General features: G+C 40.1%; 1 protein-coding gene across 3 annotated transcripts; it reads left to right on the top strand.

The window, feature by feature from the left end:
- The first annotated feature begins 5,010 nt into the window (after positions 1–5,010).
- LOC139449923 (uncharacterized) lies at positions 5,011–9,758 on the top strand. Of its 3 annotated transcripts, XM_071231534.1 has the most exons (5): positions 5,011–5,083; positions 5,790–6,046; positions 6,244–6,419; positions 7,038–7,220; positions 8,461–9,758. In XM_071231534.1, exons 3-5 carry the CDS (start codon positions 6,260–6,262, stop codon positions 9,453–9,455), a joined length of 1,338 nt encoding a protein of 445 aa, XP_071087635.1. In that variant the 5' UTR covers positions 5,011–5,083; positions 5,790–6,046; positions 6,244–6,259; the 3' UTR covers positions 9,456–9,758. The 3 variants fall into 3 exon arrangements, with proteins under 3 accessions (XP_071087635.1, XP_071087637.1, XP_071087636.1); XM_071231536.1 differs by lacking the exon at positions 5,790–6,046 and having other exon boundaries at positions 5,015–5,083; XM_071231535.1 differs by lacking the exon at positions 5,011–5,083 and having other exon boundaries at positions 5,715–6,046.
- The last annotated feature ends 3,090 nt before the right edge of the window (positions 9,759–12,848 follow it).

The raw sequence follows: 12,848 nt of genomic DNA, 5'->3' as shown, positions 1-12,848 counted from the left end.
TTATGGCAAGCATGGGTTGGTGAACACCTATTCTACCCCTGATCTTCATGGATCCCACAGTCATGCATTGCGGCCATAGCGACAAGCTTATGTGCAGGTACATTGTTCCAGTGAAAAAAAACAATGCCTTTACTGAGTTTTCCATGATGCTTAGCCTTGATATTCTCACGCTATTGCCTTGTATTGAGAGGTGACTAATGGGTGGTCAGGCTCACTGACTTGGTTGATGCATGTCACCGTATTCAAATTGCATAGATTGATGCTCATGACGTCGATCACTGGATGGTCTGGCCCTGACTATCATTTACAGACCGCCGTCATATAGCTGGACTATTCCTGAGTGGGTTTGCCGCAACATGCAAACTAAACAGCAGATTATCCTAATATTGGCTATGGATGGTCTGACCTTTCGAGATTGACAGGCAACCCAAGCCATCACCTTGGCACCTGATGGAAGAGACTATGTTTCTGAGGAGAGATTATATGTTTCTTCTGTTTTGACTGTTGTTTAGTCTCTGGCTGATAGTGATGAACCCAAGACTCATCCATGGTTACGAATGTCTTAAGAAAAGTCTGCTTCCCTAAGAAACAAGATACAAGAAACCATGCTTAACATCAGTTATTACGGGTAACAGTATAAGAGGTAGACCAGCACCATGACTTCGGAATACAAAACAGTGTCAAAGGAGATAACATCATCCCCTAAGTTGACACCATGTCCGCATTGATGGCTGTTGGAGTTGGTAGCCAGTTTTCATCAACTCAGAATAGCATGTCACTTAGATGCCTGCAGAAATATGCTGCAGGGATGTGTACGTGGTTCAGTTGCAGCCTGTGAGCATAGCAAGGGTTGTACTTAATACATGCAAACTGTTAAAGGTGTACTTTACACCGTTCATTGATAGGCTCTGCACTTTTAGCCTCCACTCGTATGCCAATCTGATTAAAATCAGATCTTAGCTTAGTTCTCGCTATGCTAAACAAACTTTGTTTAGCGGTAGCGAAAACTAAGATCTGATTTTAATGAGATTGCTCGTATGTAAGAGGAGACTAAATGGCTATGGTGGTCAGGCATGTGACTTGGTTGATTCTCGTGATGTCAGTCACTGGATTATCTGGTCCAGACTCGATTATTTGCAGCCCTAATTCATACAGCTGAAATATTGCTGAGTGTGGTGTTAAACAACAAAACAAAGATATGTTTAACTCTGTGTAGTCATGTTTGACGTAAAAGGCGACTTAGCTTGTCGTAAAAGGCAATTAACGGGATCGGGAGGTCAGGCTCGCTGACTTGGTTGATGCATGCCATCGATCCCAATTGCGTGGATCGATGCTCATGATATCAATCACTGGATTGTCTGGTCCAGATTCGATTATTTACACTCCGCCGTCATATAGCTGGAATATTGCTGAGTGCGGCGTTAAACAACAAACAAACAAACTATTCCGTTACATGGTATGCTAGATCTACTCTCTCTGCTAACAATGGGGGGCGGTCGGGTAGCCTAGTGTATTTAATGCGTTATCTCGTCACGCCGAAGACCCGGGTTCGATTCCCGACATGGGTACAATGTGTGAAGCCCATTTCTGGTGTCCCCCGCCGTGATATTGCTGGAATATTGCTAAAAGCGGCGTAAAACCTCACTCACTCACTGCTAACAATGGACATTATCCAATGGCACAAATCCATATCTCGACTTTCTGGTCTCCCTATGACTTGACAGCTCCTGTATGTTACAACCCATTGCAAAAGAGACACTATATTTAGAAATATAAGCAGTATAGCCGAAAATACACCAACTTATCTCAATTTGATATTCAGTGGAAATGAAAATTTACCAAAACTCAACTGTGTACAGAGTTGTATTCATAATACCAAGGGATTTATGTAAACCATTTTTTTCTCACTGTTCACTTATCTTTCCCTATTCTTTTCTTCCCCCCTGTTCTGGTCATGTTTAGAACACGCTATACATCAATGGTGTGAATATCTGGGAGAAGGTGTCCTGAGTTGGAGAACTTGTACACAAGCTCATTAACTTTTTGTGAATAAACTATGTTTAAACCAACACACCAACCCATTGCATCGTCGGTCTGTGTTTTTGTTGTTGATGTTGTAACAAGTCGATAGTTATTTTGTTTACAAAAACATCTACCGTGTCAACAGCAAAGGCTGACCACCCACGATTTAAAGAAAGAATTAAACGCGCGCACGTTTAAGTGAGTTTCGCCTCCCCCCTGTAAGAGGCCATACTTTAAAATGGCACCAAAGATGGCAAACAAACGCATACGCGTGTTTTTTACAATCGCAGACGTAAACGCAAACGTGACGGTGAGTCCCATGACTACCAGGGTCTTCATGTACGCGTGACTTCATGTTTTGCACTGACAGCCAGACAATTACCAGCTGTATCGCGGAATAAAATAGTTCCTCAAAACGAAAGGTGACATGAGTTTATGTATGCTCAACATGAACAACTTTTGGAGTTTCTGTAAACATATGTACTCAAATAATATCCTCAATACATGGGAAAGGTCTGTTAAGAACGACCCCAGTAAGTCAGTCACAATAACAGCACGGTGTGATACATTTACATCAAGCCCAAGACGTGAAAATGGCCGACGATAAACGTGACGGGAGAGATATACGAAGTTTTTAATGAACCGTGGCTATTACAAGTGTTAGTCATCACGATCACTGAAAGGTGATTGCAGAGATATGTCAAATAGATACTAAGGCACATTCATATATTGCTGTAGACATCACTGTAGTCAGACACGGATCGAGTCGATATTACGGTAGTTTAAATGTGCTTTTCTTCGTTTTGTTCTCTAAGATGGGTTGTAGCTAGCATATCCTTGAACGGATGTGCAATCAAACTCTCTGACTTATACCAATGTATGCTAAAACGCTAAGTTCAAGATTAAAGGGTCTAAACAATGAGAAACAACGCTTCTGTATTTATTCGTGCTTGGGAATTCCAAGGGGTTCCCCCAAGAATGTGGAAGTAGTCCGTCAGTGTTGACGCCATTTCAAGAACACGGTCTCGTGAAAAACGTATGAACGTCAAATTGTGTCGTTCATACATTTATGATTTTTTAATTTTAAGTTTACACGATATTCGGTTTTTCCATTGGACGAGAGGTCGGTCACATGACCGCGAAATTGACGTTCATAATTTAGAACCTTTAATCTTGGTCTCAGCATTTCAGTATACATTGAGAAACGTAAGAGAGCTTGACTGCATGATTGTTCACGAATTTTCTCGCTACGGCCCATCCTAATGAACAAACGAATAAATGCATATCAAAACTATTGTCAGTATCGACTCGATCTGTGTCTAGGCTGACAGTGACCGTCTCCAGCAATCTATGAATTTACCTTGGTGTCTGTTTGACGCATCTTTAATCACCTTTCAATAATCGGTCAGTTGATCAATGATGACTAACACATCAAGGTTCATTGACAACTTCGGAAATCCTCCCGTCACGTTTATCGTGTCGGCCATTTTGACGTCTTGTACTTGATGTAAATGTATTACGACGCACTGTCATTGTGACTGACTTACTGAGGTAGTTCTTTACATACCTTTCTCATCTGATGAGGATATGATTTGAACACATCTGCTGCGTAAGATGTTTCTGAAGAGCAAGTTGTGCATCCATACGCCCATGTCACCTCTCTTTTTGAGGAACTATTTTACTCCGCGATTTAGCTGGTTGTTGTATGGCTGTCAGTGTAAACATGAAGTCACACGTACTAAATATAATTGTGTTTAGATCATGGCCTACATCCTTTGAGGTAAGAAATTGTGATAAAAAATTATAAGAATTGACTTTCACTTTGTGTGAGTTCATTGGAGTATGAACCTTCATAGAGTGAGGGCCAAACTGTATGAACGTCGGAGCTTGCGAAGGTGAAGAAAGATGCATCAAACAGACACCAAGGTAAATTCATAGATTGATGGAGACGGTCAATGTCAGCCTAGGCACGGATCGAGTCGATACTACGATAGTTTAGATGACTGTGCATTTCTTCGTTTGTTCATTAGGATGGGCCGTAGCGAGGATATTCGTGAACAATCGTGCAGTCACGCTTTCTGACATTTCTCAATGTATATACTGAAAGGCTGAGACCAAGAATAAAGGTTCTAAATGATCAGAAAGAACGCTTATGCATGTTTTCTTGCTACGGAATTCCCAGGGGTTTCCCCAGGAATGTGGAAGTAGTCCGTCAGTGCTTACGTCATTTCAAGAACACGGTCTCGTGAAAAACGTATGAACGTCAAATTGTGTCGTTCATACACTTATGAACGTCAATTTCGCGGTCATGTGACCGACCTCTCGTCCAATGGAAAAGCTGTATATCGTGTAAACTTCAAATTAAAAAAATATTCAGTGTTAATCTACATTAGTGGCAGTGAGATTAGTGATGTCATGTGATTTTGACGTCATGTAACAATGACGTCACAATGGTCTGCAAAATATTATGATGTAATTTCATTGCAGATACAATTGATGTCTCCCTTGGAAGCCAGTTTGGGATGATTAAAATCTGACATATGACATGTTTGTTTTTACACTAGTACCTAACACTCACACACTTACATAATAGTTAACGGGTTTATTTTGCAAATATCATTGTGCACAACATTGCGATGGGAAAACTACATGATTTGTGTACATTTTCTCACAAACTTTATGTGTAATAGATAAAACAGGAACTCGTGATTAGTAGAATATCATAATTAATGGAAATAAGGTTTACACTTATCATGTCCTAAAAGTTTGGTTGGCAATAATTTTATTTTATCTTTTCCGACTGTTTTTGAAAAGTGAAGATAGTACAACATGTCCAAAGCCACATATAAAAGCACAGGGATCTAAATATCCCCTACACTATCTTCATCGTCCGGTTTATACGTACTTCCGGTTATGGAGTCATGGCAATATGACAACAAACTGTCGCGATCAGGAATAGGAGACATATATAGTTCGTGACTCTGTCATGCAAAGCTCAGCATACAGATTACAATGAAATGCAGCTGATGTAGGATACTGACAGCGTATTGTTGTGTTAGTGGTAAGCAATGGGTTACTGGGTCGCTGGTAGCTAGGCCTCTACTCGTACTCGGCAAGAAACTCAATATCTAGCCCGAGTTAATTAGGTTTGTTGTGGTATTTAAATTGCTTTACAAACCAGGCCAAGGACGTCTATGGTTTGTTTACATATGACGCAAACCATTGCTTATTTGATGGATAAAAAGGTAGATCCAGGTCTGTTTAAGAAAAACTATATATTTTACACTTATTATTAAACCTTCAATATATATTTTTATGAATAGTAATATTTTCTATGAAAGTAAGACTAAACGTAACATGGAGTTGTTTGTTTTGCTGTCATTTGGCTGAGCATGTTCCTAGCAAAATATTACTAAAATAGTCTTTCCCTACTACGCAGCATGTTCCCGAGGCTAGGGAGTTAACTGACTTCAAAAGTCCAGTTTCCACCCTTGCCGAATTAGGCTGGTATTATGGAGTTACATTTTGGCTGGGCTAACAAGTCTATGCATAGTCCAATCAAAATCTCGCAACGAAATCGAAATCCGGATCATAAAACTATCATGCAGATCTCGATATCAACAGATATTTTCCAAATTTTTTCATGTTTTTAATCAAGGTCCTCACGTGATTTGATGCATTTCGCGATGTAAGACTCGTTTTATCACAATATAGATCTTGATTATGGATCAGATCGTCATAATTGGGCGCCGCCATTTTGTTTGAAGCAAATGCAGGTGATACGAGAGGTAGAAACTGATTGGTCCATAGGAGAGGCTTAGAAGGGACATAACTCGTAATATCCACTGGTGGCACTACGATCGTGCCCAGAAATTCCAGCCTAGTTCGGCAAGGGTGGGAACTGGACTTTCAAAGTCAGTAAACTCTCTTGCCTCAGGAAGATGACTATGCAGCCCAGGGTGTGCCTTCTGTAGACCAGGAAATATGTAGCTTGGCACCAATCTCTACCACTTCAATTTGCTGAGTGAGTTTACTTTTTATTAATATAATGTTTGTACATGGCATCCAACCTAGGATCAGAATCGCTGAGCTAGATGATCTTATCATTTTAAAAATATGTTGAACGGTCAAAAGTGTTGTTGAAAGTGAAACTTTTATTGTCTGGGTCCTGAAAGCAAACATTCCAACATAAGCCTTCGTCCGGTGTGATTGCATCCACAGGAACACAGGAGCAGCCATGGGGGTGGCATCCTCGTCCTTACAGTCCCTGCTTGTCAACCAGAGAAGCAGTGAGAAGTGTTACCCATGTGTGCCTTTCAGACCCTGTCCCCCTGGCGTCCACACTCGCACTGAACAAGGCCTGATGGTGTCCTTCAAGGCTCTACCGCCAGTTCTAGGTAGGTACAAACACACCACTATTTGTATGCAGCATGTAGTGTGGTCCGGGCCCCGTTCCTCAAAGTGATCTTAGCGCTACGACTGTCGTAAGTCTTTGTTAAAGTTTGGGACTTACAATCGTCTTAGCGCTAAGATCACCTGGTAGAACGGGACCCAGGTGTTGATGCTGGTGCAGATGGAAAACACCACCATGTCAGTGACTACTTGGGTTTCAATGATCTATAAATCAATAATTAAATAATCTTACCCAATCATCATTAATAAAATGAATATTTATTTAGTATCAACTGTTCAGATAGTTCATAATACATGACACTTTATATAAATAACTTCTTTTATTCTTTCAAACTCCAAAAAAAGTGTCATATATTCATGTTCTTCCAACTTCTAAAGCCTGGCAAAGACTTCAACAATTTCATTGATGATTTATTATTTGCAATATGAAACCAAGGAGGGTCATTCCTAAAATATCTGAAAGATCGTTTTAGAAATTTTATGTTTACTTATTGCATAATAATTCCATTATGTACAACAAAAACATGTTTGATTTTTTGTAGCCTGCATATTTGTTTCCCGTCAATCCATAAACCAAACAAATAAAAACATGTTGACTTCAGCAAGAGGCACCGAGACCGCTGACACCATCTGGTGGACCAGTGCCCAGTTCCTGCCTTACAGCGACCGCCACCTGGCTGTCACCACCACCCCCTACACATTCCGCGTCAACCGCCCGTGGCTGGTGGCCACAAAGATGCCGGCAGGAAAGATTTTCTTGTACGACATAGGCAGAAAACCCTTAGGTTTGTATGATGTCTTCATTGATTTTCATCAGGTGTTAAACCTTTCCATTGCCTTATACCTAGCTGTGCTAGATACCATATTCGATGTAACAAGCGACGGGACGCTCTCAAAATTGGAAATATGGGATATCTTATTAGAATATTATTTTGGTGAAAAAAACAGTTGAAAGATAAAATTTGTGGTTTATGCTGACAGCATGAAATGTTTATAAACAACAGATATATTTTTCCAGAGTTTAATTGCCCATAATTACCCCCCGGTAAGGGTGCATATAACACACGAGTGCGAAAAAGTCTTGTGTACATCGATCATTTGGAAGGGGTGCTAATTGGGATTGTTCACTAGCCAATATATTAGCAAATATCGCTGTGGGCGCTTATTACGTCGAATACGGTAACCATAATTTCTGTTCTGCTCCCTATAACCGATTTTGATGTTGACTTGTCACTACATGGAACTGCAGGCTGTTCCATAGTGCTTTGCTGATAGATTCCCGATTCGGAACATACCGCATGAAGAACCCTGCCATAATGAACATGAAACGTAATCCCTCGAAAACTGCACACGATTCACTTCCTTAAACATTTGTCTTCAAGTATGTGTACTTATATTTTCAGTCATACAATATTCTCTGTACTTATCAGGGTTGGAATTATCGAGAGCGTACAGATTTGTGGCTGCCATCGCTTTTTGCCCTTGGTGGATACAAAAATCTTTACCGTCCCTATAAGTAAATATATTGTTCCATAATCTGAAATATAAGTACTTGTATTTGAAGGCAAGGATCTTAGGAAGTGAGTCATGTTCCATTGGTTGTTAGATCACGATTCATGCACTTTGCTGAAACATAAATTTGAAAAAGATTTGGATCGAGGATCTATTTGGAAAACACTATGGGGCAGCAGAGAGCTCTGTTTAGCGACAAACTGATGTCAAAATTATTTACGGGGAGCTGCACAGATTTACGGTTACCGCTGCTCCCTCATACCCACATACAATATTTACAAGTCAGTTAAGACAATTCTTCACTGTTATTTGATTGTTAACCAGTGATCTGTGCATTCAGTATAATCATAAAAGCCTTTCATTTTGTGGAGATCGAGTGATATATGTGCCCTATTCCCAACATTATTGTTAGTCCAAATGATTGTTTGATTTTGCTCCATTCAGTAAAATGTTTACATTCAAGTTTAGATTTTAACCTGACCTTAGATTATTTGAATGTTTTGCTTATTTCAGGCTGTGTACACTTCAAGGGAATATCCAGCACTACACAGCCAACAATTCAACCTCACCCACTTGGAGAGTATATTGCATACATTCCAAGCTCTGCAGGGGTCAAGGTCATTGGTTTCAACAACGAACAAGTATATGAACAACCTGCATCTTTTGTTGGAGGGAGCTGTAAATATTTTGCCATTGCACCTAATGGGATTAATCTTGCAACTATTTTCCGAGGTCAAAACTTTTATTTCATCCGATTAAATTTGTTCAACAATTTCGGAGTAAGCCGACCAGAAGACCTGAAGTGCCACCTGCTTTGCCCGGGCTTTGTTGGCGACCGACTTTTCAATGACAAGGTGGAGTGTAGATGGTCTGCAGACAGCCGATTCCTCGCTGTGGGTTCATATTGTTCTGGTTCAGGAAAACTGTTTGTTCTGGATAAGAACAGTCTAAAGAACATCTGTACTGTGTATCCCGATCTACTGGAACATTCGATCAGTTCCGCATCCAGCTTTGAATTTGATCCTCGACCCAATTACTGGAGGCTTGCTGTGGCAACTACCAATGAATGTATCCATATTGTTGATGTAAATAAGTGTGAAATTTTACAAACGATTAATGAAGGTAGTGCTCGAATGCCAATAAACTGTATTCAGTACAATAATCAAGGGACAATGCTTGCAGTTGGGTACGAGACTGTCGAGATCAAGATCTTTGATCCGGATACAGAGGAACTGCTGCATGTGATAGATGTAAAGGATGGTGATGAGAAGCTACAAGCTAATGTGCCGTGTCACACAAGCCTGGCGATCATGAGGTTGAGTTTTAACTGGAGTGGGACTCTGTTGGCGTCAAGCGTGTGTGACGGCATGGTTCGCGTGTGGACAGTGCCAGGCATGTTCAGTCTTCAGCGGTTCTGCAAGCTTCAGATTCTCAGTTTGGTGCCAGTCAGGAAAGTTAAAACACTGAAACTACCCGAAAAAATCAAACAATTTTTGTTGTCACCTTGAAATACCAGTGTTTGTGACAGATATGATGTGGATGTGGATATAAGGTCTGTTAACCCTTAAGGCCAAGTATGTGTCAAAATACATAACTGTGATCATTGCGAGGTTGCAGTTACCTGCTCATCGAGGTTCAACCTCATCTTCCTTTATTATCCTCATTCAAGTATCTAGTGCAATGTTGGGCATTACCAGCACCTAACCACAGAGACAAAAGCTTATGTAGTACTGTCAGGAACTTTATTCAAATGGTTTATGTTCTATCAATCATGCAATTTTCAGAGGACGTAAATTAAATAGGACACAACATTTTTCATCTTTCAAATTGTCTTTGTAAGGATTCCAGGGGAAAATAATTGAAAATGAAACATGTCAGAGTCAATTTTACATATTTTTTACTTAAGAAAATATAAACATATATCTGTGAGTTTTTATTGACTGGTCCTTCAGTTTGTCTGCTTATGTATTGATATAGTTATGAAACCTGACATTATAAAATGGGTCATCATGACATACTTGCATTTTATTTGTCACTAAAGTGTGATTTCACCATTTTTTTATGTATTTAAAGGGCAAGCCTGGCCTTTGCAGATTTTAATACTTTAGGGCATACTTCATTACAAATGCTTGATCCAAATTAAAATTGTAAAATGAAAATAGTGTAAAACAGACAATAAAAAAACGACAGACTAAATCATCCCCTTCACGAAAAAGCCCTCCACTGCAGGGCAGCCCCTTCCTGGGAGTTAAAACGGGTTCCTGGTTTTTGAGGCCCTGTGTAATTTCAAAGATCAGGCTGACGCCCAGCCTGTCTGCCTGCCTCTGCCTTGTGATACACAACAACACTAAAGATGCCTCCAGTTGTTTACACCAGGGATTAATTCCTGGCAGGCATTTATTGTGTGAGATAGCTGGTGTTTAATTACCCAAACAGGCAAGCATTATTCACAATTTTAAGATCAAGGGTCATTTAACACATTCAACAATGTATGTAATGCTGTTATTTTGTGAGGATTAACAGAAATAGCAGGAACAGTATATGTATATTGGCTAAGAATCACAAGATCGATAAATGCACCAAACATATCAGCCAATGGAAACAGCGGCGACAGTTGCTCCCAAATAGGTTCTTTTTTTGGAAACCGATTACGGAGCCTGTGATTTCAGCACTTTCACTTGGACATTTAAATACTTTCTACAAATATCATGAATTTCTCTCTCTGGGAAATGACTAAATGTACCTAGGAAAACTGATATTCGAAACAAAATCTCAATAATTTTTTCACTTTACTTGCCCTTCAAGTCATAAATACATGAACATGTCCATCAATAAATCAAAACAGGAACTGACCATTTTGTCTTTATATACATCTGTGACAAGTACAGTAAACTATGTATTCTGACATCTATTTGGTGCAACACCGAGGGTTAATCCATAATTGTTTCCTTTATTGACAGGCTGGATTACAGACAATCTGAGGGAATAATGTCAGGCATGAGACTGTCTAATCCGACATGTTCCCATGGTGCTGACCTGTGTCGGATTACACACAGTCTACTGTAGCTAAAACATCTCAAATATCACTTCTTCGCCGTCACTGGTTATTTACATGCAGCTATTTCCTGTGTAATACAACTCACTAACAAGGCATCAAGGCTGTCACTTTTTGCAATTTTGTGTACAGTGTTTACACATAATTATGTTAGAAAAAGATTACAAACATCACTTCATCTTTGAAATTGTCTTCATCAGCGAGTGGGAGAGAAGATCTCCTTCGATATCAGCAATCATGTTATCATTAAGATAAGATATGAAGATAAGACAAAGACGTATGTAGATATATACATGTCTTTCGATAAGATAACATATGCAAATATTTAATACGTGTGTCACACCTCCTATGCTACACTGACATTGACAAGGCACAAGGAGACCTCAGAGAAGTTCTGTGCTCAAGAGAAGAGAAGATTCGGGTTGAATAGGTCTTCAGCAAGCCATGCTTGCCGTAAAAAGCGACTATGCTAGTCGTAAAAGGCGACTAACGGGATCGGGTGGTCAGGCTCGCTGACTTGGTTGATGCATGTCATCGATCCCAATTGCATGGATCGATGTTCATGATGTAAATCACTGGATTGTCTGGTCCAGACTCGATTATTTACAGACTGCCGTCTTATAGCTGGAATATTGCTGAGTGCTGAGTAAAACAACAAACCAAACCAAAAATCAAGAGATGAGAGATGGTGACTTCACTCTGAAACAAAGCTATGGTGAAGAATTTTCCAGGGTAATGGACTGGGAATACAATACACTTGATAAATGAAACGAATGACAAAGGATGATGACTGAAATTCCAACACTTAACTGTCAGCTTTTTGTTGTTGTTTAACGCTGCATTCAGTAAGTTTACCATGAATACCACACTCAGAGTCCTTGTTTTAGCCCCTTCATGCCGAGTGCCTGGCAGGGAAACAACAAGCACCAGAGATTAAAATCATTGGATACGACATGCATCAACCAAATCATCAAGCCTGATTATAATACCCGGATTATTCCGCTAACGACATACCACATCGATACGACACATTGGATTTGAGAAGCCTTGCCGTTGATGGTCAAAGGGAAGGAACTGTAAATCCTGTTTACTATTTGCTAAACAGATTTAACTCCCTTGAATGCAAGGGACATAACTCTTGATTGTTGTAAGCGGTTACCTCTCTTTGATTGACGGCAGTCAGGCTCCTTACAGCGATAGCCCGTTCGCGGAGCTCTCTATACTATCGCGATGTTACCGAGAGTGTAACGAAGATGTCACGCGCTGGGAAGGAGCTTGGACGGCAGTGTGTAAAGTTTTAAAGGAAACACCGTGCGGAGTTAAGACAGAGAATTAACTCTTGTAAACCCTGATTATCTCCCTTTGACCATAAACAAACCACTACCTATTAAAACGTGGTCATTTTCAATGTTTCTTTCTGTGCCAAGTCAATTTTTAAAAGAAAGAGATTCGCATAGAGGAGGAAGAATGTGCAAACGCGCACGTTGAGTTTTCATTCAACTAACTGAACAAGCGAGTTTCAGAGTTTCGCATCAGATTTAGTACTGACGTTCAGGGCTTGAGAGCCAGGTTCCAGGGACCGCAGGGCGAAGGTGGAAACCCGTGGGAGGCTCACGGTTGCGAACCCCTTCAGAAGCTTGTAGTTTTCCACCTCACAAGAACTAACTATTTCTAGACATGCAGAAAGGAAAATCAACCTCGTAAACTCTGGCACTTTATTTGATGGTTTATCATGATTTATCTTATAGCTAATAGGCCCACGTTACGTTTAAAACTAACCTAAGCCAACTTGACGTGATACACTATAGGGACCTTAGATTTGTGGCTCAAGATGTAGTTTAAGAAG

This window comes from Haliotis cracherodii, unplaced genomic scaffold, assembly GCF_022045235.1.
Source record: "Haliotis cracherodii isolate W230 unplaced genomic scaffold, xgHalCrac1.p SCAF_8, whole genome shotgun sequence".
In the NCBI taxonomy this organism is placed as follows: Eukaryota; Metazoa; Mollusca; class Gastropoda; order Lepetellida; family Haliotidae; genus Haliotis; species Haliotis cracherodii.
Note: the sequence above shows the minus strand (reverse complement) of the source record. Positions and strands in the feature narration are given on the sequence as shown.

Coding starts and splice junctions, on each gene's coding strand:
- LOC139449923 (XM_071231534.1), top strand. CDS start 6,260: ATGGGGGTGGCATCCTCGTCCTTACAGTCCCTGCTTGTCAACCAGAGA. Junction 6,420..7,037: donor GGCTCTACCGCCAGTTCTAG/GTAGGTACAAAC, acceptor TGTTGACTTCAG/CAAGAGGCACCGAGACCGCT. Junction 7,221..8,460: donor CATAGGCAGAAAACCCTTAG/GTTTGTATGATG, acceptor TGCTTATTTCAG/GCTGTGTACACTTCAAGGGA.